General features: G+C 45.1%; 3 protein-coding genes across 5 annotated transcripts in view; 2 read left to right on the top strand and 1 right to left on the bottom strand.

Annotated features, from left to right (window-relative positions):
- LOC109408292 (mucin-2) overlaps positions 1 to 12,137 on the top strand; it is a 164,809-nt gene extending 152,672 nt beyond the window's left edge. For all 3 annotated transcript variants that reach the window (XM_029860120.2, XM_029860119.2, XM_029860121.2), the window contains exons 4-6: positions 8,040 to 8,256; positions 8,478 to 9,155; positions 9,239 to 12,137. In XM_029860120.2, the coding sequence (XP_029715980.1) occupies positions 8,040 to 8,256; positions 8,478 to 9,155; positions 9,239 to 11,400 (3,057 nt within the window). In that variant the 3' untranslated portion in view covers positions 11,401 to 12,137. The remainder of the gene's footprint in view (positions 1 to 8,039; positions 8,257 to 8,477; positions 9,156 to 9,238) is intronic.
- A 383-nt stretch (positions 12,138 to 12,520) lies between these two features.
- On the top strand, positions 12,521 to 20,292 carry LOC109400486 (uncharacterized). The gene is made up of 5 exons (XM_019673000.3): positions 12,521 to 12,760; positions 12,866 to 12,943; positions 19,375 to 19,458; positions 19,531 to 19,684; positions 19,913 to 20,292. Exons 1-5 carry the CDS (start codon positions 12,646 to 12,648, stop codon positions 19,965 to 19,967), a joined length of 486 nt encoding a protein of 161 aa, XP_019528545.3. The 5' UTR covers positions 12,521 to 12,645; the 3' UTR covers positions 19,968 to 20,292.
- LOC109408290 (prolyl 3-hydroxylase sudestada1) overlaps positions 20,226 to 26,500 on the bottom strand; it is a 33,399-nt gene continuing 27,124 nt past the window's right edge. The window contains exons 2-6 of the mRNA XM_019681556.3: positions 23,059 to 23,289; positions 22,792 to 22,992; positions 22,513 to 22,728; positions 21,982 to 22,457; positions 20,226 to 20,817 (exon numbers count right to left, since the gene is read on the bottom strand). Coding sequence (XP_019537101.3) covers positions 20,350 to 20,817; positions 21,982 to 22,457; positions 22,513 to 22,728; positions 22,792 to 22,992; positions 23,059 to 23,289 — 1,592 coding nt within the window. The 3' untranslated portion in view covers positions 20,226 to 20,349. The remainder of the gene's footprint in view (positions 20,818 to 21,981; positions 22,458 to 22,512; positions 22,729 to 22,791; positions 22,993 to 23,058; positions 23,290 to 26,500) is intronic.

The raw sequence follows: 26,500 nt of genomic DNA, 5'->3' as shown, positions 1-26,500 counted from the left end.
AGCCGCCAGTGAGACCATGTCCGGGTTTATAGTGAACATTCCTAGATCAACGACGTCGACGGGAACATCACGGACAGCGTCTGCAATCTCCCGTTCAGAAGCGGCGTTCAGGGAAAATACGGATTCGAAGTGTTTAGCAAATAAATGACTTGATCCTTGTGCAGACATCGCATATGCATCGTTCAAATGTACGTTTGATGGGATAGCATCATTTTTCCTAACGCAGTTAACTTCGTGCTACGGCGAACTTTATTCGATCGTAGAGTTCTGCGGAGTCCAAAGTAAGCACGATTTCCTGCCACAATGCGCCTCTGAATTTCTATGCTGGTGTCGTTGTCGGCGGTCATCAGTGAGCCCAAGTACACGAATTCTTCAACCACCTCGATTTCATCATCGGGGTGGCGGGCTCGGAGATTCCTCCCTGGAGCCCTTTGCCATGATGTACTTTGTCTTCGACACATTAATGGCTAATCCGATTCGCCTCGCACTCTTTAGTCGGATGTACGTTTGTGCCATCGTCTCAAATTTACGAGCTATAATATCAATATCATCAGCGAAACCAAGCAGCTGAACGGACTTCGTGAAAATCGTCCCAATCGTGTTTATCCCCGCTCAATTCCTCTCGGATATCCTCCAGGAAATCCTTCAGAGATTCCTCCAATAATTCATCCAGGGCTTCACTCGGGATTTCCTTCTGTGATTCTTGCTAAAATAACATATTTCAAAAATTCCTCCAAAGATTCCCTCAGGAGTTCTCCTAGGATTCCATCAATAATTCCTCCTTGTATTCTTATAGAATTCCTGAAGGAATTATTTCAGTACTTCCTCCAGGAACTGTTTAGGGATTCCCTTTGGAATTCTTCTTGAAATTACTTCCGGGATTCCTTCTGGAGTTTCTTCAGGAATTTCTCTAGGGATTTCTTCAGGAACTGCTATAGGGATTCCTCAGCAAACTCTTCAAAGCATTCCTTTAGAATTTCTCCAAGGATTCCATTTGCGATTTCTTCAGGAATTATTCCTGTTATTCCCCTACGAATTCCTTAGGAGATTCCTCCAGAAATTTCTTCAGGAATTCCTACTGGGATTCGTCCAGGAACTCTTCTGGGAATTCATGCAGGGATTTTTCGAAAAAAAATCCTCCAGGAATTCCTTCCAGGAATTCAGAAATTTTTCCAGGATTTTCTCTAGGAATACCTTCTGGAATTTTTCCAGGGATTCCTCCAGAGTTCTTCCAGATTTTCCTCACAAAATTGCTGCAGGTTTTTACAGGGATTTCTCCACGAATTTCTTTAAGGATTCTCCCAGGGATTCCTTCAGAAACTGCATCGAGAATTTCTCCACAGGAACACCTCCAGAAATTTTTCCAGGCATGCCTCCAGTATTTTATCCAGGAATTTCTCCAGGAACTCCTCCATGATATTCTCCAGATATTGATCCAGGAACTGCTCCTTAACAACCTTCTGAAATTATGTCCGCAATTTCTCCATGAAATCCTTTAGGAATTTCTTTAGAAATTCTTCCAGGAAATTCTCTAGCAATACCTTTAAGAATTTTTCAGGGATTCCTCCAGGCATTTGTCCACGAATTTCTCCAGGGATTTTCCCAAGGATTCCCCCAGGAAATCCTCCAGAAATTCCTCTAAGGATTCTTCCAGAAAATCGTCTGGGGATTTCTTCAGAAATTCTTCCAGAAATACCTTTAGGATTTTTTAGGGATTTTTCTAGGCTTTCTTCCTCTAGAAATTTCTCCACAAATTTCTCCAAGGATTCCCCCAGGGATTCCTTCGAGGATTTCTCCTCCAGAAATTCCTCTAGAAATTTCTCCAGAAATTCCTCCAGGCATTTCTCAAGGGATTTTTTCATGAATATTAAAATGATAGAAATAGAAATTTTCCGGAATTCCTTTAGAGATCCCTCCAGAAATTCCCACAGGAATATCTCTAGGAATCCACCCAGGCATTCCTCCAGGATTTTATCCAGGAATTTCTCTAGGAGCTCCTCCAGAAATTGCTCTTGGGAATCCTTTAGAAATTATGTCAGCAATTCCTCCAAGAATTTCTCCAGAAAATTCTCTAGGGATTTTTTCAGAGATTCTTCAGGATTTTTATAGGAATTCCTCCAGATATACTTCCATAAATTCCTCCAGATATTCCTCCAGGAATTGCTTCAACGATTCCTCCCGAGATTATTCCACGATTTTCTTCAGGGATTTTCCCAGAGATTCCTTCGAAGATGCCTCCAGGAAATGCTCCAGCACCTTCTCAAGAGATTTTTCAGAAATTTCTCCAGGAATTCTTTCAGAGATTTCTTCAAAAACTCATCCAGGAATTTCTCCAAGAACTCCTGCAGGGTGTCATCCAAGAATTGCTACAGGAATTCCTCTAGGGAATACACCAGGAATTTGTTCAGAAGTTCCTCCAGGCATTCCTCCAAGATTCCCTTCAGGGATTTCTCCAATAAATCTACCAAGGATTCCTTCAGAAAACTCTCTAAGATTTCCCCTAGGAATTCGTCATGAGATTTCTTCACACATTTTTCTAGGTATTCCATCCAGAATTCCTCCAGGAATTTCACCAAAATTACTCAAGAGATTTCTTCAAAAATTTCTCTAGAATTTATCCAGGAATTCCTCCAGTGATTACTTCGGGAATTCTTGCAAAGATTTCTCCAGGTTTACGGTTCATACAAATTCTGAAAATTTTGTGTGAACAAAAGTGTACGAGAGGGGAGGAGGGTCTGAGACTCAAAAATAAGTCCACGTAGTTTATGGACAGCGCCTAAGGAGGAGTACGAGCCGGAAGAACGAACTACACAACAGAAAAAGATTAGCGGTGTTATATGACCTAGTATCGAAAAACCTACTTGAAGCCTATACATCCAGCGCCCAGCGCTACAATTTGCGTAAACGTGCGCAGCCGGAAGATTTTATGATGAGTCAGAACGTATACCATCGTAACTTCAAACAATCTAACGCAGGAGAATACCCCTCGATTCAACTTAGTGTTATTTGAGCAGTTCCACAATTATTAATTGAAGGGCTTCCTTTGCCTGCCAGTCGAGAAAATTTTCCCGGCCGGAACGGGAATCGAACCCGCCGTCTCCGGATTGGCGATCCATAGCCTTAACCACTAGGCTAACTGGAGACCCACAAGAAGGACTCTAGAATTTTAAAAAAGAAGGGGGGATATTCTTTATTACACCAACGAACCTAACCTCAAAATGACTGACAGATCTCAGGTCATTTTGACAGATGTAACATGAGCTTGAAAAGGACGGCAACAAGATCGATAAAGTAGAATATATGATCCGTCTTTGTCGTGCATGTGTGTGGTCTGCCAAAATGACCTGAGAAATGTCAAACATTTTCATGGCTAGCTTTGTTGGTGTAATGAAGAATTTCAAGAATAGTTTCTCATCGGATTTTAAATCTACAGCCTACTACTATCAACTTACAGAGCTGTTCCGTTGTTAAGAGGGGGAGGGGAGGTGTTCTATACACGGTTGTCCACATCTAGGAATGGCGGCCCACTTTGGCTAGTGGGGGGAAAGTACATATTGCATTTTTAGTTTCTTTTTGAATATTATCCTACTTCTATCACTGTGCTCGTAGCAATATTTCTTGGCGACACTGTTACCGATTTTTGGAGCTTTATCTGTGAGCTTGAACTAACTTTTTCTCGATCGGAAAATCGTGATAATCGATCTCCTACGCTTTATCGATACTTTTCGATCTATACTGGATTTTGGTTTGGGAGAGTATCGTTGTGTGTGGGACCTACTACTAATAGAGAGTTGTATTGTGTGTTGGTGTTTATTACTACTGTGTTGTGTTGTTTACATTTGCATGGTTTTCGTTTTCTGTTTGTGTTTCGTTTTTTTTGCCTTTTCGTATAGTATACCTTCGTATATAGCATGTAAACCGTCTGTTTATGCTTCGTTCGATGTATTTGATATGGCACATTTCAATGAACTGTAAGTTGGACGTTGATTTCGCTCAGTCTAATATTTTCACTCTTTTTAGGTCCAATCTAAGGTTTTTGGCGATGATATGCTTCATCAACGCTGTCCGTTCCCCAAGCATTTCTATTTGTGGATCAGTCGGGTCAATTCCTTGGTCTAGGAGTCTCTGCATAGTGTTGTAGTTAGTTTGGTGTCCGCTGATTCTGGTACGTAGGCGATTGGTGGTGATACCAATGTAGCATGCTTCGCAATTTGTACAGGGAATGTGGTAAAGCACAGTGGATTGATTTCCAAGGGAATTGGATCCTTCACGTTCGAGAACAACATGTTTGTCGTTTTCATGTTGTATTTTGCCATCCGTATGTTCTTATACTCCAGATTGAATGTTTGACAGATGAGGAATGTTTGGTATGCGGTAAGCATATTCCAGATTTTCGGTCGATTGTTGCTCCACTGGTGTTGTGGGCTTTTCATTCATACGGTTGGTTATTCGGTGTCGAAGCGACTGGGGGTAACCATTCATCTTGAGATGCTCATCAATGATGTGGGCTTTTGATGCATATCGAGGTCAGTACAGAGTAAACTGACCCTACTGGCGAAGTTTTTGGCCATGCTGATTTTCTGACTAAGAGGGTGGAATGAATAGTAGTTCAAAAATCTACCACTCGCGATCGGTTTTTGATGCCATTGTGACTTTTTGATCGCTATGTCTGATTAACATCATATCGAGGAAAGGTAGCTTGTTATCCACTTCCAACTCATGGGTGAATTAGATGTGGGGGTCATAGCTGTTGAAGGTATCAAGAACGTGTTGGAGTTGGTCCAACGGGATCGCTGTGATCAAGCCATCTACGAATTTCTTGATGAATGGTAACGGAATGTTTAGCATACGAGTCACAGTATCGAGCAAAGTCCCCAGAGTAACCCAATCGGCTACATGGGATGACAGGGGGTTACCCATGGCCGTACCAAAGATTTGGGCGTAATGTTGGCCAAAATACTTGAAGTATCTTGAGCCAATGAAGAACTCAGTTATTTCTAGGAACAAATCCAGACAGATGTTGGTATGTGGGCTGATATCGTTCCACCGCATGATTATGCTACTGATCACTAGGGACTTGGGTATCGAAGTGAACAGAGCTTTCACATCGAGGGATATCAGTACGTGGTCTGGGGGTAGTTTATGTTGTTTATGAAGTCACAGTAACTGTAGGAGTCTTTTATGTTGTATAAGCTTACCATCAAGCTTACCATGTTGTACAAGCTTACCAGGGTATTTGGCCCGCTGAGCACATTAGGCTGAGTCTCCAGTTAGCCTATAGTGGTTAAGGCTATGGATCGTCAATCCGGAAACGGCGGACCAGAGCGAATATAAAAGACTTGCGATTGGACAGTGCATCATGGCAGCAATGGCAGTCTGTCGGTTCGTTGCACGGCTAGGTCCGCCAGCTGAAATCTACAGCGTTTCCGTTTAGAAGCAGTGTGGTTTAGAGAAGCAGTGTGGGCGAAACGAAGCTCTGGCGTCATCTTTTGCAAGTGCCAGAACAAAATGGATGTTCATTGTTCATCCCTTCGGCGGCGCCGCACATGGGCGTTTTGTACGTTCGGTGAAAACCGAAATGCAGGCATCTCACCTGCATCCCTCTTAAGTCGGCAGATCAAGAATCGCTCACACCTACCACTTTTTGTTGGGCAACTCCAGTGGTCTTAAGATTCTTCCATTCGTTCCAATACTACAATCGATTTGCGACGAGTTCTGGGCGTAGATGGGTAAAGGTGTACGCACCGGTCATCACTCGTCGGACCAAATGGTTTGCGGAAACGCGGGATCTGAAAGTTCGCGAACGTGTAGAAAAGGTTATCTCCGGGAGAGACGGACGAGTACGTCAAGCAAAAGTACGCACAGCTTCAGGAGGAGTATTCCGAAGACCCACGGTGAAGCTAGCTCTACCAGACATCGTGGAGAGTGGTGAACCTGTCGATCATGAAGGTGGCTCCATAGAGGAGGGCTAGGACGTCATACAGGTTCACGGGTGGGGGAAGTCACTAAACGATGAGCCACCCCACCGTACAAACAATTTGGCCGATGAGGCAAACAAACGATATGGGAAAATGATAGCAACGGTCCCGAAAACCTGGATGTAAACAAATAGCACCGAGATTATTGAATAGCTAAAGATGTAGCACAATAGAAACGAAAGTATTTAAAATTATATTGTAAAACCCTAAATCTAACCTTAAAACAACCCTTTACAAGCAGATCGAACCCAACAGTGGCGGTCAGAAAATGTATGAAATGGTGAATCAAATACTAAATATATATTATTTCAGCTTATAGCTTACCAAAGGCAAATACCTGGTTTGCTTCCGAGATTTCAGAAAAGTCGTGAGTACATCAGTTATTATCGAACTTTCATGAACCTCGGATTTTTCTTCACAGAATGTCAGTATTTCGGCTGTGTTTTATAATTGGAAAACTACTTATACGCATGAAAACAAAAAGAACGGAATCAATCGGTGCCGTGATCGCTTGTTTTCGAACAAGATGAATTTGGGAGCGTAAGATTTTTTGTGGTGCTCATACCCTATTACATTCATATTTGATGAACTATAGATAGTAGAATAACCATAGGTTTACTATCAATAGTATAATTGAAAGGGTGATCGATGGAGGGCAAGTAGAGCTAGACGACAGTTCCACTGTGGCTAAGCTAGACAAAGTGGTCAAATCACTACGGAAACCAGTATAATACAGACCTGCTACAGACCCCCGAACGGTTGGGAACGAAAACAATGGTCTACCAGCCCAGGCCATGATTGTAAAATGAGGTGTGAAATAAGCGCGTCGTCGTTTCGATCGGTCCTCGCCACTACGTTGTCGTGGGTTCTTTTGCGCAATGGGCCAACAACCGTGGCTAGAAGTGAGGTGCCTCACAGAATGAACCAACCGCCGAATGATTTCGCCGGGTCGGGTTGATGGCCTTTCCAAGGTCCATCCCCTCAGGCAGAACCGTGGGAACACGTTTTGCAATGACGACTAAATTAGTTGGCACTTCTTTGGCTTTAGAGACTAATTGATCTGTACGATTGTTCTTGGTCTTAGTGGATTTCAACTCTAGTGAAATATTGTTTATGATTTGCTATGGTTTTTTAAAGATTTGTGATTTAAAGAAGTGATTGGACATATTCCACTTTGTGAATATGACTTTGTTTTGTTTTCTCAATCCTAATACATTAGACAAACTTGTGCATTCGTACCATGGTACTATAATACACATATTTAGGGTTTCCCCTTTAGAGTTGTAAAATTTCCTTACTAGAAAAGTTCATGGTTTTATATTTATGTTCGAAAGATTGTATACGTCTCAAAGACACTTTAAACTGCAAGCTATTGTTGAGGATGTCCAAGATAATTATTGAAATCTTTACTTCGTCGGCTAGAGGGTTCTCCAGACTTGTTTGTCCCATCACCATGTTCTGAATTTTCGATAGAAGGCTCTAAGGGTCGAGTGTGTAAGAGCTTTAGGCGTTATATCATTTATTAAAATCATGGAATCTAATCATTTAAAGGTGATCAAATCATTTCAAATATCAGTATAGTTCATGAAGTAGGTATACTAGGAGTGGGTAACTAGACCAGCACTATACCAGCCAAGCACACGCTCATAAGGCACGCCAGCACCAAGTGAGACCTCACGCGTCTTCGACCACCAACCACCCCAAACAACAGAGACCCAAAGACCTGTACACAACTCAACAGAGAACCACAACGAAACGAACGCAAGAAGGCAGACTCGGTCGTACCTCCAAGCGAGAGACCCCACGCGCTTCCACCGCGCTCAAGCACTGCAATTTAAATTTTCTCACGAATTAATCTGTTTTTCTTCTTTCTTTTCCCCCCCCCCCCCCCCCGCGCGCGTATATGACTACTCTATTGTATTCTTCCTTTGTGGGGCGCGCTGTGGAAATTGATCTGCGTGGGCGCACGTGGCCTTGCGCAAAATTGCACCAACAACAACCACAACAACCGTGTCGACGTTGCACCGGTACCGCCACCCACATCTCACCAACCCACGACAGGTGCAAGACTTCAGATTCCTTTGCCCCAATGGTACGGCTTTCGATCAGGAAGCTCAAATCTGTGCCGATTGGGGCGATGTCGACTGTGAAGCAGCCACGCTCTACTACGGCAGCGATAACTTCGACCTGTACCGGCTGGGATCCGGCTTCGAGAGCAAGCGGGCCCCGTTCGCCGAAGAGGAGGAAGCCACCTTCCATCTGCAGCGGGCGGAAACTAGTGCGTTTTGAGGGAGTAGCGGGGGTTTCCCCCGAAGCAAAAGTCAATGTTCGAAACGTAATAATGTTATAGGCCGATTTGTAGAAAAGAAAACAAAGTTTTAATTTAACAAGTCAAGAACATATACATATTTTCGGATTGTTTCGAACACTGATTTGCTTCCGTGGGCAGCCTAACGTGGGACCTTAGTGGGAAATTTGATAATCGCTTTGTTATTTCAGATGACGCGAGGCGCAGCAAACAGTACATTGTGAACCAAAGCTCAAAGCCTCAGCAACCCCCTGCAGTAGCACAAAATCCCAATCAAATCCCTTCGGTGCACAGGCCCCAGCATCATCGACAGCCAGTGGTCCACACGACAACGACCACCACGACGACCACAACCACTCCACAGCCGTTCACAACGACGACGGAAGCCTACTACAACAGCAAGGCTAACAATCAGTACCAAAAGCAGATCCAACAGAAGCATCTGCAACACAAACAGCAACAGCTGATCTTCAACCAGCAACAGCAGATTCAACAACAACAGTATCGGCAACTGACAGCTCAAGCAGCTACGGCTACGCCAGCCGATCTGCGGCGGAACGAAGAAATTCGCTCAACTACACCGACAAGCTTTGCCAACATTCAGCCAGCTCAACAGCAGCAACGAAATTATCAGCAACAAAATTATCAACAACAACAGCAAAGTCATCAGCAACCACAAAACCATCAACAACCGAATCATCAGCAACAATTAAACCAACAACAGCAACAAAACCATCAACAGCAACAACAAAACCATCATCAACAGCAAAACCATCACCAACAACAAAACAATCAGCAGCCACAAAAACATCATCAACAACAAAATCATCAGCAGCAACATCAACAGCAGCAGCGCAACGATTACAACAGTAAGTTATCCACATACTATATTGATTCAAAGGTCATCACTGGTTCTTGTCCGTTTCCCCGCTATTTGTTGTCTTCCCTGCAGATGACGAAATCTTCCGAGGATCCCACAGTTCCCACTTCTTCAACAATCGTAACAACGGAAAGGAAGATTTCGAAGATGACTACGTTCGCAAGCCTGCACACACCAGCACTGCTGCACCGGTAACAACTTCGACGACACCTAGCAGAGCTCAAACACGTGGACGCAATCGTGGCAGAGGAAGCGTACGGGCCCATAACCTCAACATTGTGCGTAACGATGTCAAGCCAACTCCGGCCAGACAACAAACTAGACTACAAGCAACCACCCCTGAAGACTTCGTAGATGTACCAAAGATTCCGAACTACAACCGTGGATCCAACAGCAATTTCCGCCAACAACCGACAACCATCCTCCAACCTCAGAACAACACTCAGGTCAACTTCAAAGAACCTCCAGCATCAACCCCTGCACCGTTCTCTCGAGGACAACGTCCTACTCAGAACGCCGCCACTAACCGAAACAGTAACACTTTCTTCCAGCCACAGCAAGCCAATACCACTCCGGCTCGCACTCCACTTATTCAGCAATATCAAACAACTACGGCATTCCCACAACAGCAACAACAACAACAACAACGATTCCCATCCAGCACTCCTGCTCCATCCAACTTCCGGGTCGTTGCATCTACTCCAGCTAGTCGTATTAACGAGCAGTTAGGAAACTTCAACAACCAACCACAATCGTTCCAAGGAAACGTCCAAAACCCATCCTCGTCAACTCCACTTCCCAACCTTAACTTCCAATATTACAACCGCAATCCAAGCAATGACTACCGCACAACCACTACCACAACCACGACCACCACAGTTGCACCTCCCCAGCAGAACTTCAACGCCCGCGTAACTCAAGCTCCACAATTCTTCAACAATGGAGCTACTGAGCGTACCGAACAGTTCACCACAACTCAGGAACCCCAGCGCACACGTGCTCAAGCTCGCATCTACAACGTAGACCCCGGTCGTCTCAGTCAATTCAACTACAACGAATACCAAGGCAGTCGAACTAGCACCACCACCAGTACGACCGCGGCTCCCAGCACCCCGTCAGCGTTCGACAGCATTAAACCATCCACGTACAACCCTCTTAGTTATCGTCCGCAACCCCAACAACAACACATCCGGCAGCATCCCCAATCCCTCCAACAGAATCCCTTCGATCCCCGAACCACGGCCGCGACACCCGTCTCTACCACGACAACTCTGCGTCCAATTACCAACGAACGCTACCAAACCATCTCCCGTAGCAGCAGTGACAACCACACGCCTTCATCCATCAAAAAGTTCTCCACTCTTGTCCCCAAAGACCAGTACAACCCCACGACCTTCAAACCCAACGCCCTCAGCAAGAAGGCACTTCTTCAGTTTGCCATTCAAAAACCCGAAAAACCTCAGGAGAAGTTCAACCCTGCTCCACCCCGCAGCACTATCTACGTCCCAACGGTTCCACCAGTAACGTCCACCACTACTTTCACCCCTACCACCACGTCCACCACCTTCGCTCCTCCCACCCAACGGAAACAGCAACTGAACTACTTCCAACAACCCCAGCAACGTCCGGTCCCTAGCCCCACAACCACACCCTCGACCACAACCACCGATGTCGACGAAGACGACGGTCAGTACCACCCGGAGCTCTACGAGAAGGACTTCTACCGCAACCGCGTCAAGGCCAAATTCAACCAGGAACGCAAGCAATCCCACGATCCGCTAACCTCGTCCCGTAACAACTTCTTCCAGCAGTCCACCCCTGTGTCCCAGTCCCTCTCGTCCAGCGACGAGGACGAAATCTTCCGAACTGCCCATTCCCAGAACATTGCCGCCAGCGGTAACGACCTCATTCTCGAGCGAGCCCGACAAGCCGCTGCCAAGATCAACGAATTCCTATCGTCCTCGTCGGTAAAGCCGACCGTCCCGGCCGCCCCACCCACCAAGAAATCCTCCCAATCTGCCATCAACTCCGCCAGCAGTAGCCGGGTTAGCCCGAGGCCGTTCTCCAAGGCTCCTACGATCCCACCGAATGCCACCAGCACCAAGAGACCGTCCGACGACAAGGACGAGTACGACTACGCCTACTACGATACCGGCAGCCCCGACGTTCCCGAGTACGACATCATCGAAGACTTTGGCCGAACGGCCCGGAAGTCGGCCAAGAAGGCCAACTAAGCGAATCGGTAGTGCGCTAGAGCCGGCGAGAACTGTGTGCGAGCGCGCAGATGTATAGATTTTAAATTAATTTAAACTAATATCTTTTACGTTCTCGTTCGAAGTATGGAACGCGGCGGAAAAAGAGACAAACGAGAAAGAAAGATGCGATTTCCTTGTTTTGGCGAGCGTGAGATGCGATTCGCGAGCGCCTCCGGAGTTGCAAAAACAGAAGAAACACTGCCATTATTGTGATTATCATTTTGTTGACTTTTTTTTTTGGTCGGTAAATCATGTCCGACACAGTTGTCCGGTGATAAGACGAAAAAACCATTTGAGTTATGGTTGGAATATACGTCCAATCGTTTTCTTTGTTCATGATAGTCTGCCGAACAAGGGAAAAGACTGGGCCGGATTGGGCGGGCGGCGAAACGAAGCCAGTATTCATCAGATGATATTTTTTTAGCTATTGTAGTTACCATTTCCCTTATCGTCCGTACGAAATCAGCTATCATCCGCGTCAATCTGCGTAGAAGAGCTTCATTAAATTATTACGTTTAGACAGAGCCTACTTGTTGCTCTTGGTAGGCAATTATCTATACACCGTTTCTATCGAGATGCACTGTACAATTATTATGCCCTTTATTTTCCTCATCTGTCCTACTGAATCAATCGAAAACAGTTGTAAATATATGTTTCAAATGAAAGCGAAGTGTACGACATAAGACAAAATAAAGAAAACCACGATTAATAAAGAAGCTTTTGTTTCGTCATTGTACATGGATCCGAACGTTCCCACACGTCACCCGATCGTAAGCGGTGACGTCACGGGTTGTAGGTCACACACACGTCATATGCTGGGAATTGCTTTTCAGCCAACTAGTGTCGCAAATGTACATGGCCGAAGTTATTGTGTAAATAGCTTGCTCCGCATTTCCGCAATCAGCTTTACATCAGTAGCATCACCGGCATCCCACGCAACTGGCTCCTGGCGTGTCCGAAACAAAAATATCCGAACGCAATAAAAATCACTGTCACTTGCAGATATTGTTCCCTCACTTTTCCCAGGACGATACCTACTACAATACGTAAGAGAAGCCATGCGGTCGGGACTATATAAACAGATCCAATTCTGCCGGATGACTTCATTCTGTAGTGCTACGGATGCGAAACCGATCAAAGCAGTGAAAGTCCAGTGTGGTGTGTTCGATCCAAATTAGGTTTTGAACGGCGGTGAGAGAATCCATTTCCATTCTCGGACAGAACATGGAAATACGCCGGAAATGCTTCTGGCTGGGAGGGTTAGTGCAGCTGTTGGTCCTGGTGTTGAGTTATCAGCAGTCGGCATCGGCCAGACCGGATGGGATTAATCTATACAAAGGTGGATAAGTGTGTTTAGAAAAATGGCTGTCCTTAGAGCAGCCACAACCACGTGAAAGAGATGTGAACTGATTTTTTTTATTCTATAATTTATCTACGTTGGTAGATTGGATTCGGAACAAGAATGACGACGAGGATTACGCAACCAAGCTGGATGAAGAAGACTTCACTGAACCGAAATTGTGTAAGTTTTAACCCTTTGAAGCTGGATTTTTTTCAAGCATATAGAGTTTTTCCAGTGATTCATAGAGTTTTTCCAATGGTTTTGGTTTATAGAGTTTTTCCAGTGATTTTGGTGTTCAATAGCATAGAAAGGATAGAATATGATGCAGAACATTTTTTGTTTTGATTTTCCAAGTCATCCAAACTGTTCTTGAGTTTAGATCCTAAAGTCTACACGTGTAACGGTAATTTCTTCCATTATACAAAGCTACGATTTGTAATCTATCATGTCTAGTAAGTCTTCCGGAAGTTCAATAGACTGTATAAGATCAGTCGGAATATCCTAGATCATCCAAATTTTTCTTGACTTTACATCCTAAGGTCTACGGGTGCAACGGTAACTTCTTACATTATATTTGAACGATTTATAACCTATCTTGTCCTGTAAAGTCTTCTGAAAATTGAAAAAAAAAAGATAGTTTGGCTAACCTGGAATATCCCTATAGTGTCTTAAATGACATTTGAGATTGAGAAGCTTCACGGATCCCTGCAGATTATGCAATGCTGTTATTTATGGCGAAAACACAAAGTTATTCTTGTAGATTTGAAGGACTTCATTATAGGACAGTTTGGACAACCCTGATTGTCCCAAAGGTTTAAAATAACACTAAATAGACTTCAGATTGATCTAGTAACAGGTTTTTCTGGTAGTGTTGTACTTTTTACAACAGCGCGCGCTGAAGGGTTAATTATGCAACGTTACTCAGAATAACAGATATGCCTACTGTTACGAGTGTAGATCTGAAGTTCTGAACTCCAAAGTAGTTTGGCTGCCCTAGAATATTCCTATAGTGTCTATGAATGACATTTCAAAAACTTCATGCATCCCAGTAGATTATGTAATGCTATTATTTATGGCGAAAACTAGCTAATGTTCAGTGTTGCAACGACATGCTGGATCGTTTCTCCTACTGAATTGCACTTTCTGCAGTGGTCCTCCACGTGCAATATGTACCGCCGATAGTTCCTCGTCGCAATTACCCGGTCCTGGATGGCTACCACGAAACCTTTTGTTTCCGAGAAGAGGTCACCACCCCGCACCAGCAACGCGTTCGACGCCGCCTTATCGATGTGCTCGAGCTCCAGTTGATGGGGATGCGTCTCATGCAATTCCTTCTGCTTCCACGTTACGTTACGATCACCTCGTCTACGGTCTTGATGTCGCAGTTCAGCTGATAATCTTCCTGCGCCAGATGCGCCAGGGCACTGTAACCCTGTTTCCACTGTGCGCCTGAAGCGCGCTGTGTGGAAGAACTTGTACCGATTGCTCACCGTCGATAATTGCTTCCGCGTACTTCTCCCAGTCAATGTGCTTGGTTCGATCGTAGGCGATGTCGATGGATGGAGGTTGATGTGACCCGTTGAAAAAAGAAACAACAATCGGCAGATGATCACTACCATGGGGATCCTGGATAACCTTCCATGTGCACTCCAGCGATAGTGAGCTCGAACAGATTGAGAGGTCTAATCAGCTGTCTCTAGGGCTGCCATCTTTAGCTGGAGGCGCCACTCGCGTACCTTCTCCGGCGTTCAAAAATGTCATGTTGAAGTCGTCGCAGAGGTCATATATCAAAGTTGAACGGCTGTCATCGTACAGTTCCCCCCAGCCTGTACCATGAAAGTTGAAATCCCCCATGAGCAGCCGTGGCTCAGGCATAACCGAGCAGATGCGGGTGAGATCCCTGCGAGATATCACAGTTCTCAGTGGAAGATATAGGGAGGCAATACTGAGAGTTTTACCTCGGATAGTCACCTTACATGCGACGGCTTCGATGCCTGTCATCGGATGAAAATCGATCCTGTAAAATGAGTGCTGCTTTTTGATCCTTAAAAGCACCCCTCCGTACGAGTCGGACCGATCAAGACGGATAATGTTGAAATCGGAAAAAGGAAAAGTTACATCGGGTATCAGCCATGTTTCGGATAACGCAAAAATATCGCATTGTAAATTGCTAAGTAAAAATTTAAAAACGTCTAATTTCGGTACAATACTACGACAGTTCCAGTGTAGCACAGAAATCTTATCTTCGACCTCGGTGGTTAAATTAGCCATCGAAAGATACGAAGGAGGGGCATTTCAGAAGCCAACTGCTTCAAAAGCGGGGTCACACAAGGAAGAAACCCTTTGACAATGTTCTTCACTGAGTCGGAAGCATTGAAGAAGTTCAGAATGATGTCTACTATGCCAGAAAGTGTAAACATCGGAACACCAAGGGGTTGCTCCTGGTTCTCCGAATGCTGCCTTTCTGGCTGAGAAGTCGAAAAACGTGGGACATCTGGGATTTTTGATGTTCCCGGGAGAGAAGGAAAGTCTCGTTCATCTTGCATTTTGAATCCAGGCGGTGAACGTTTGGTGCTTTTCTTGACACTCTTAGAATTTGTCACGGTGGGTTGGGGGTCACTGCTAGGCAGATTCCGAGGTTTTTTGGTGGGTCTCTGGAGCCTCATCCGTTTCCTCGTTTCACCCTTAAAAACAAAGGGAACCCCGTCCCCGACCTCAGAGTCAGAGCCCTGATCATCGAGAGACAAAGACGAGTAGATGTTGCGTGATTCAACGACCGGAGCAGCTTTTCTCAGCATTTCGGCGTAGCTTCGCCTTGAACGCTGCTGCAACGATCGTTTTTGATGTTGTTTTTGCTGTATGTACTTCGGGCAGACATTGAGATCATGTTGACGGTCGCTGCCACAATAAACACACTTGGGCGGCGTTTTACAAGCACCGTTCACATACACTGAAATAAATTTTGTTGTCGTTTCCACCGAATCCATGGTAGAATTAAGAACTGTACCAACAATTTTCAACCGAATGCAAAATTCTTTTAATTGTACTGTAACATTGTCAATATTACCATGCGTGTATTACTGTTGACTAAAAACATTCTTGGTTCTACTATTTGGGCATTGTAATTTCGACCATGTAGACTTGAATGTTGCGCGTCTTAGATAAACATGGTCAAAAATACAATGTCAAAATAGTAATCAAGAATGTTTTTAGTCAATGGTACTTCACGCATGGTAATATTGACAATGTTTCAGTACAATTAACAGAATTTTGCATTCGGTTGAAAATTGTTGGTATAGTTCTTAATTTTACCATGGATTCGGTGGAAACAACAACAAAATTTATTTCAGTGTATCTCTCCCCGCATGTTGCACAGCGAGGTTTATTGCTGCAGTACTGGGCGGTGTGGCCCAGCTGCTTACAATTGATGCAATTCATAACCTTCGGTACACATAGCCTCACAGGTAGCCGAAGTTTGCCAATCACCAGCAGGTCTTGTAATGGTGATCCGGAGAAGGTCACACCACAGAAAAACAGACGTAACTCTTAGAGGAAATTCACCAAAAACTTTTGCCCGGTGTCATTTTCATGAGCACACTGCCACCTGTTGGTAGAACCGCGCGCGACACTGTCGGCCATGATGGATTTCGATTTGATGTTTTGCTGACACTACTACACAAATTACCTGTCATTTTCAAAGCGATAGAACACTAGCGCATCTGGTGGAACGATCGCGCAAATCAAATGAAATTGCCGGCAATCCAGTGCCGGACAGGAGGTAGAGAAGGGTTATGGAAGCGACCACAACCTTGCATGATCGCTTCGCAGACCAAGGATTCGTTGGCGACCTTCCACGAAATCTCGATCTGGTGGCTTGGAAGATTCACTCAAGCGTAAATAGTTCACAGGCCACAATCTCATTAGCCTGTTTTCGGTCGCCTACGGTAACGCGAAGCTTAGTTGTACCGACCATGTCAATGGAGACAACGGAAGTCGCTTAGTCGGATCCTTGCTGATTTGAACGGTATTCAAACGTTTGCCTTTGGGTCGGAAGAAAACAACAAAAGGCCCGCCAAAGCCGGGTGGGTAAGCCTTGAGGCGAGGGGACGTTGGAGGTGTACTATCGGCGTCCATTGCAGAAACGCCAGATAGAGAGGTGCTAAAGGGATTCGCATTGTTAACATTTTGTTGGATTGGTGCACCCGAAGCCAACAGCAAGGCATCATTGATGGGATACGACGTACCCCCGCCATCATCATCATCACCCATTGCGGCAGGTAACCACCGCCATGGGGCACACGCTCAAAAGCAACAACGATCACGAAGATCAAGATTGAATCGAACACTAGCACAAAATATCAATACAAAAGGGAAAGCGTGAAATATTCTACTATTGCGGAGATTCCACCTGTTTAGACTCCTGCGCGAAAATTAGTTGCGTGGATTTTTCTTGCGTGGACCCACAGATATAAAACCAGACCGCGTCCTGGTGAATCTTTTACGCTGTTTTGTTAGGTACACATTTGGTGATAGATTTGCATTGTAAACAAACATTTATAACGCACCTACGCTGAATATGAGCCTAATCATTTATTTGCGTCGGAATCTATAAATCTTCACAACGGGCAATATATAGCGCTGTTTGCAGTTCAGAAGGAATTTTTCAGCCTAGCTTGATGCGATGCATGGGAAATTCCTTGCCTGAATCGCCCAAGAAACCGTTTTCTTCGATCACAGTACGCAGTTGCGAAGAAATGACAGTTCAAATGGCATTCACCGTGGAAAGTTTCTGCCAGGAATCGGTCAAGAAGTTTCTTGAGCGTTTCCTTTCAAAAAACCACACTAGGCTTATACTACTAATATACTTGATAAAAACTAATCAAAGGAGACGGTAAAGTGCTGAGAAACCATGAAAGGGAACTTTATTGCGCTGCGCTAGTGCCGACGGGTTGTCGGTAGGCGTTGTGCACACACGATGATCTGGCGACGAAGGCCGGTGGAAATGAACGATCATTTGCTCTCTCTGCTCTCACGATCCAAGCGTGCGCGTGGGTACGCACCTCGAACGGCAAAGAAAAATGCCGGATCACGTGGACGATTCTACGCACGAAAACTGCTATTTGCGGCGAAAACTGTTTCTGTCAAACAGTGTAGAATTAGCATCTAAGTTAAAATACACAAAAATAAAAACTAAAAAAAAAAATGTTTCTGTCAATGAAACAAAACTTCCAAGCGCGGCTTCAGATAACCACTGCTTGCACACTGCTGCATTTGCACCTCGCGTGAAACTGACGATTGTCTCGCGCGGTAGCTCGACAACGAATGTGTATGGATTTGGTATGGAAGAAATTTTGCTTAATGGTACATACTTTATTCTGCTGAAGTCCGTGGCTTGATTGGCGACGAATAGCGAAGTCGTTTCCGTTGAATTCTGGTCAAGAAGTCGGCATTCGATAAATATATTTTTTTCATAGCGGCATTCAAAAATCTCATTCGATACTTTTATTTAGCTCTAGCTGTCCCGGCAAATTTAGTCTTGCCAAGATGTGGTCGTTTGACTACTGTTGAGGTCATTGCTGCTCCGCACTCTAGATTAGTTTCAGTTCGATCGATAAGTCGATCGTGTTGATATTTTTCCTAGCTCATAAAAAATCAGTATTTAAGCAATTTTCTAACTTATGTGCTACTCTTCGTAACTTTTTCTGCTTATAAACACGGTCACCATGAATACAAATCGAACCGTGCAAGAGTCAGGCTGATCGGTTCATCCATTCGTGAGTTTTGTCGCCTTGAATGGAATTCAAACACATTTTTTTATTTATAGATACACAGTGGAGTAGTCGTACACGATCGAACGTAGATCCATTCGGAGTAAATCATTATCTTTTGATTTCTTTATTGTGTATGTTAAGTCAACATAGGGAAGTGCAACGAAGGAATTTGAAGAAAATGTAGAACAAGACCTTCTCGTGATATTCAAAAACTTCTTCAGAAGACCTTCCAAAAATCCATTTGAAGCTCCTTTAAATGTTTATTCCGGAATTTTCTAATCTCCCCAGAAAGTTTCCTGTGAATTCTTCTAGTATTTGGTTTATTGATTCCTCCAAAAAATCTTTCTCTTTAGAGGAAAGTTACGTTTCAGCTCCGAGACCTGATCTGATAGCAATCAAGCTGATCAAAAGGGAGTGTTTTCGACCAGGTCAGCAAGCAAAGTTGTAAAGATATTGCCTCATCGATTAAAGCATTTTGCAAAAGTTCCACAAGTACATAAGGACCATAGAATCCTGTTGCAACAAAAAAAATGTGGATCAAATATGTGGCATAGAGAAAAAAAAATATTTTTTTCATGTCCAATAACATGGAATAAACTCACCGATTAAACCAGTAAAAGCAGTACACCACACCAACGCGAAATGCGCAGGAATCGGAGATCATGCCGCCGAACGTGACGAGAAAACAAACTGTTCTTTCTGAGCCTCTTCTTCGCCCTTCCTATGTATGATGGTTCAATATATCATTAGAATACAAAATTTTGAAAGATTGATTTTTCTCATGTTCTAAACCTTGATCTGTCACTCTCACAAACTAAAAACTATGTTCATTTTTTCTAGCTTTCTATCGTACCCCAGTATCGTCATTTTACGAATATAATAGTGATTATCCATTTGAGAAGCGCACCTTTAACAAGTACAAAAGTAAGTCATCTCGTAATCGATTGCGTCTTCTATACATATCTGCTTTATCTAATCCGATGCTTACCGTCACAGACATGATGATAAACAAGGACGCCCCCGAAGTGCTGCTAACCGAAGAGCGCGAAGAACCCAGCAAGGGAGCCGTTCGTTTCGGTATCCCGCGAATCACGCTGAAGCGAAGCCCTGGAGCGATCCTCAGCTGGGCCATCCCGGCGGCCAATAGGGTGTAAGTGCAATATTTTATCAAATCAAGAGGTCCGTAGAAATGAGTGTGACTTTAACTAAGTTCAGCCAATTTCACTTGGATTAATTTGGGTTTCAGCAAATAACTGCCTGAAACATGTTTAAAGACAATGAGGTTTAAAAAAGGGTGGATCTCCGCATGAATTGCTCCAATCCGTAGATATTGTAACCATTGAACTTTTTATCAAAATCAGCTCTTGTTCCTTCGCAGACGAGTCATTCCCAATAGTTACCGACCGCCAGCCATCAACCGACCAGCCGCCTAATTCGATCCCTCCGACAAAGGTCGTGAGTCCTTCACAGAGTCCCAACGGTGCGGTTATGGTTTCCTTCACAAACAACATCACCACCACCACACCATGAATGATCCACGATACTTGAGCAACGTGTGAATCGGTTGCCCCCAAATGTTATCATCATAGTTTGCAGTGTTTTGCCGCGTGTCATCTCGGCTATCGCCCCTTGCAGGAAAGGGCCTCTTCAAAACCAGGCTTAATGCCCCAACATCAAACCAGACATCAATATGGATTTCAGTAAACGTTCTGTTCTGTGCACACACCCACTTGTACAAATTAAAGAGTTCTAAAAAGACACACAAACTCCTACCTCTACATGATGACTTCCCGCCGCATTCTATGGCCCTTTTCCTCACTCAGTCTTCTGTTTGTCTTGCTTACCGAACCGCTTCTTCAGGAACTTGCTGATCGAGTTGAACGAGAAGATCACCGGGATCATGATCGGCAGGAACAACGGAATGTAGATGGCGTACTTCTGCTCGCTCGGGAAGTACAGCAGGGCCAGCATGCTCGGATCGAAGAAGGCCCGCTCAGCCGAAACGTAGGCCTGCTTTGCTTCAGCGGCTGCCTCGGCCAGACGGTTCCCCAGTAGGAGACGTTTGGCCAGTATGATCCGCTCGTGGGCATCCTTGATGGACGCCCCGACCTGGTCGTCGATAACGATGTAGTCGATGCCACCAAGCAGCTGGATCAGCGATTGCAGCGTCAGGGTTGCCGAGTGGATCCGATAGATGGTGTTGCTTCGGATGAAGTTGTCCAGCTCCCAGATGCGGGGTTCAATCGAGGTGAACGGGGTGATGGAGCAGTCCAGTAGGGGGATCTAGATGCGATGGATGAGGTGTTTGGGAGTAAGAAGATTCCGTAAAACTGTCTACTGGCGTTCCAGAGATGTTCCAGGGGGTCTTAGTGAGTTTAAGGAGGCTTCAGGGACGTTCCAGAAGGTTTCAAGGAGTTCCTGGGGATGCAAGGAGTTTTAAGGAATTGCAGTTGTGTTCCATGAGGATTAAGAGCGTTTCATGAATGTTTCAATGGATTTCAGGAGGTTCTAGAAACATTTCAGGAATGTTCCATTGGGTCTCCGGGGCTTTCAGGGGGTCTCAGTGAGTTTTTGGATGAGTCAGCGGGTTTCCAATGGTTACGGAAAGATTTCAAGGGTGTTCCAAAGAGTTTCCATTCCAGGTTTCAGTGGAGCTCAATAGGGTTTCGAGGGCGTCCCAGATACTTTCAGGGGGTTTAAGGACGTTTCAGGGGGTTCCAGTCTCAGGGAGTTTTGGGAGGTGTCAGAGGCCTTCCAGGGGATCTCAATCGAGGTGAACAGAGAGATGAAGAAGTCCAGTAGGGAGATCTAGATGCGATGGATGGGTGGATTTCAGGAATTGCAGGGGCGTTCCATGGGGTTCAGGAGCGTTTCGTAGGTGTTTCAGAGAATTTCAGGGGGCCTAAGTGAGTTTTCGGATGTGTCAGCGGTATTCTAGAGGGGTTCAAGTGGTTGCCGAAAGGGTTTCAAGGGTGTTCCAGGGAGTTTCAGGGGCATTCCAGCTGTCAATGGAGCTCAATAGGGTTTCTAGGGCGTGTTTGAGATGCTTTCAGGGGGGTTTTAAGGACGTTCCAGGGAATTTCAGTCTCAGGCAGTTCAGGCCTTCCATGGTATCTCAAAGTGTTTCAAGTGGTGTCAAAGGCGTTCCAAATGGTTTTGCGGGTTTCGGAGGGCTTCTAGATGTTCCAAGGGGCTTCAAGGGATTTCAGGGAAGTTCCTAGAGATTTGAAAGGCGTTTCATGGGATTTCAAGGGCGTTTTAGGTGATTTTAGGGCGTTCCAGAGAGTGTCAAGGGCGTTCAAATGAATTTCAAAACGTTTTAGGAGCGTTCCAGGGGTAAAGGGGGCCGTAACACTCAGCAGTACTCCTCGTCTACCTTTAAAGCGTTGCGTAACTTGTGGACGTCACAAAAGCATCCGAGAAGTTTAACTGATTCAGTATACTTACATTATTCTCCAGATCGAAAATCTTCCTCAGCTGGTACAACAGCACCGGCATGACGTCCTGCGAACTCAAGTGGAACTCCGTTGTGCCAGTGCCCTCCAAGCACCGGGCAATGGCGTCCTCCGACGGGTTGGCCAACACAATTCCACCCCATTTGGCCGAAGTGAACGCCTCTACGTTATTATCCGAGGCACGCGATCCGTCCTTCCGGTAGATCCGCAGTGGAGCCAGTCCACACGGAGGAACGTACACCACCAGATGGATGGCCGGATCGTTGGAAATCTGATTGCCCAGTTTCTTCTCGAAAGCGGTGATCACATGCGGCAGGGCATCCTCCTGGATGGCGTAGTGACGCTTGAGTCGACTCTCGTCCGGGATCTGCTTTTGTGGATTTTGAATTTCCACCTGGTAGACCCATTGGGTCTTAACGGTGAAGTTGGCAATCATGGACAGACCATCCAGAAATGGGGCAATGTAGTCTAGAAGTTTAACTGGATTAGAAATGGTACATGGCAGAACACGGAGCTTACGTACTTTCCGCCGCAGCACGGGCATTCCAGTGAATCTTCTGAACATCCGGACGAGGGTTCAACACCGAAATCAGAATCTCGTAGTGCGGTTGCATCGGAGCCGTGTTCAACCTTAGCTGACGATGTTGGCTGGTTTGAAGATCACGTGATCCAAGAATCGCTTTGAGTTTGTACTCTTGCAAGATCCAGGACGATAGAACTTGGTAGATTTTCAAGGACGCTGAAATGCAAAATTCGTAAATTATGTATGTAAAAGGGGTCAAAGACGATAAGGTTGACCTACTGGCACTTTCCGATATAAAAGCACTCCTCTCGGATGTTACTAGGACGTCATCTTCCAATTTGTTCCACTCGATGAGCGCGAACTCTCCGAGGCCCAACGGGTGTCTTTTCAAGACTGCTGCTTCCAGAGCAGCAGGAGTCTTTGCCGCTTCGACCAGAGCTGGGTCTAGTGAGAAATTTTCCAGTTGAAGGTTGAACACGACTACAAAACAGTACAAATTTATAAGTTTATGTACCATTCAAGTTTTGAACAACACCAAGAACTTACAGTTGTTTTCAAACTTCTTGCGCAGTTCGAACAACAATACGTCTCGGCGTTCTTTGGATTTCACGAACAGCCCCATCCGGATGGTGGCCTTGATGGGAGCATCGTCCAGCGATTCGATTTCCGAGTAGGGCAACGGAACTCGGTACACTTCGGTAGTTCTCCACCACATGGGCACGCCGATAACGATGATCACCACGATGAAGGCCAACGTGGCGTAGAAGTGGATGGTATCTGCCGGAGGGGGGAGATCACAAATGGCGTATGAATGATTTTTGCAAGAAATTGAACAATCTGCCTTAAGGTAGCAGTCACCTTGCGAATGTTAGCAAAGAAATTTGCAAAATTGATTATTTTAGAGTTTTGACACTTCTCAGCAAAAATTGCTGGAAACTTTCATCAACCCCGGCGAATCGGAATGCCAAAGGGGATTATGCTCTGTGGATCTCATTAGCCGGTTTTAAGTATGCTTCGGATGTACTGTCAGTTGGGGCGATTCAGGAACCGCCTAACTGTACTACAGTTTCCAAGAATCACCGCATTCAGGATGCTATTCAGGTCCTTCTTTAAATCCAGCTCGTCTAGGGACCTTAAGAGAGATTTAAGGAAAACTTCGGTTGCTGAGAGGACAACCGGAGCTATACGGACGTCTTCCAGGTGCCACATCATCTTCAACTCCTCCGCTAGGTCGTGGTACTTGGTTATCTTGCCGGAGAACATTGATTGGACATTATGGCCTAACGGTACAGCGATGTCGATGAGGATTACAGGTTAAACAGCCTGCAACGACATGCTCGATCGTTTCTCCTACTAAATTGCACTTCCTACAGCGGTCCTCCACGTCTTCATGCAATATGTACCGCGCCGATTGTTCTTCGTCACAATTACCCGGTCCTGAATGGCTACCATGAAACCTTCTGTTTCCGAGAAGAGGGCACTCTGGACCAGCCACGCGTTCAAAGCCACCTTATAGATGTGCTCGAGCTCCAGTTGATGGGGATGCGTCCCATACAACACCTTCTGCTTCCACTCTACGATCATCTCGACAACGGTCTTGATGTCGCAGTTCAGCTGGTAATCCTCCTGCGCCAGATGCAGAGCGCTGTGTTAGACTCCGAACAGTCATTACCTCTCAATTGTGAAGGGAGCGCGCCAGGGTTTTCGAATTGATCGTCAGATTCAATTTCAGCTTCATCTTTGTCGCCACTCGATAACGGAATCGGATCTTCCTGATTAACCTGCTGATCAGTCTCCTCGGTCGGATACACCGTCGGAATCACCAACAGAACTTTCGATTCTTCATCATCGAAGACCTTCCTCGATGTCCTATCCCAGAGCCAATAGCCGTTGGGTGCATAGCCTATCATCACTGCTTCCCAACTCTTGTTATCTAGCATCTTCCTCAGTTCTTCTTCTTCTTTCCTCTGGTCGAAGCTGTTGTTCTGACAGCTTCTGTGTGTGGCCCGGTGACGACGACCATATGGCCAGCTGACTGTTTGCCGTCTCTTTTCTTGTGACGGCTAGCTTTGATGTTTCGTTCAGTTCGTTCAATTTGTACTTTTGTTTACAAACTTAGCTTAGCTTGTCGTATGAAATCTGTTACCTCTCTGTAAACCTTCATATTTTTAGATTTTAGCAAGTCTTGTAGGCTGTGAAATTGCAACTCAAAGTCGAATTTGGATCTTAATATTCCGAATCTAGGGCAGTGCATTATGAGGTGGTCCGCAGTTTCTGGTTCGTCGCATAGTTCGCATTCCTCGGTTTCCTCCAGCTTCATTCTCGCTAACCAGAATTTGGAAAAATCGTGTCCCGTCATCAACCTGTTGATCAACCTGACATCGGATCCGGGCAAGTCCACGTTTGTATACCACGGTTTGGTGCTAAAAGCTGGTTGAATATCGTAGAATTTCTTCCCTTTTTCAGTCGAATACTCCTGATACCATTGGGTTGTTTGCTGTTCGCTTATTGACCTGAAGCGATGTATGGCGTCTTTCATAAACAATCTGTTATGAAAAACAGGAGCATCGTCTTGCAGTCCCAATTTGGCGAGTCCATCGGCGATTTCGTTTCCTTCAATGGAGACATGACTCGGTATCCACTGGAAAGATGTTCCCCATGCTTGAGCGATGTTCAAAATTTCCACAAGTACAGCGGGACCTGCTTTCTCTTCTCGTACGGTCTCCAACATTATGCAGGACGATTTGGAATCGGTGAGTAGGACGACTCCTTGCATTTTTTGTTCTTCAATATATGTCATTGCTATCCTTATTGCAGTGATTTCCGCTCCAGTTATGCTAGTTTCCTCCTTCAGTCGGAAGAAGCATCGTCTTCGGTGCCTTTCCACGTAAATCCCTACTGCACATGTTGAGCCTTCCCTAGAAGCGTCTGTATAAATTCTCGGCTTGCCCTTGTACTTTCCGTTGAGCAGGAACAGGGCCATTTGTTTCAACCTTACGGGGTTCATATTCCGCTTTGCGACCATGTCCTGGTCCATTTCTGGTGAGATGTGCACTTCGCAAGTGGCTCGGTAGCTGATACCCACCATAATTTGATCGAAAGTTTCCTTATGTTTCAAGTAAAGTCTCTCCATGTAGGTATACTTGTCAGCATCGGATTCCACGATTTCTTGAAGTCCTTCAGTCAAGATGTTATTTTGTTCTATGCATCGAGCAATGAACCTGTTTGAAGCGTATTCCTGCCGGATACTGATCGGCTCTTGTCCAGCTATGGCCAGCAGTGCGTTGAGCGGAGTTGATCTCGTGCAACCGGTTATTTTTCTCAAGCATTGGTTATTCGTGATCGCCAGTTTGTTCCTATTAGTTTGGCATGAGTTGTTGTGTATAACGCACCCATACTCCATTACACTCCTGATCAACGCCACGTAAATTTTGGACATGACCTGTGGGTGGGATCTCTTTTTGATTCCAGAGATAACTTTCACCATATTTAGCCGCGTAGACAGCTTTCCTTACAGCTCCCTAGTATGGACACCGAAACCTAAACCTCGATCGAAGGTTACTCCCAGGTAACGGTGGGTGCGTACCAATTCAATCTTCACTCCATTCACCGTAACGTTTATTTCTCGGTTGCTGTTCAAGAAAAGTATTGCTTTCGTCTTTTCCGGATTGATTTGAAACTCCAATTCCTCCGCGGTAGCTACAAATTTATTCATAAACGTTTGTGCCTTAACTTTCAAGTTTTCCAGTGACTTTTCGCGAATTATGATGGCAAAGTCGTCTGCATACTGCACCAAGACCACCCCTTCTTCTTGGATATCATGCAGACTCAATGTATAAATATTGAACAGCGTCGGTGATAGAACATCTCCTTGCGGTAGGCCGTTGTTGATAGTTCTTTTCAGCGTCCCATTTCTCATCTGGAATGTTATACATCGATTCTGTAGAAAAGATGATACCCAGTTCGTAATTCCTTCCGGTACAGCTAA

The sequence above is a fragment of the Aedes albopictus genome, chromosome 1 (assembly GCF_035046485.1).
Source record: "Aedes albopictus strain Foshan chromosome 1, AalbF5, whole genome shotgun sequence".
In the NCBI taxonomy this organism is placed as follows: Eukaryota; Metazoa; Arthropoda; class Insecta; order Diptera; family Culicidae; genus Aedes; species Aedes albopictus.
This window is presented reverse-complemented; position numbering and strand designations above follow the sequence as displayed.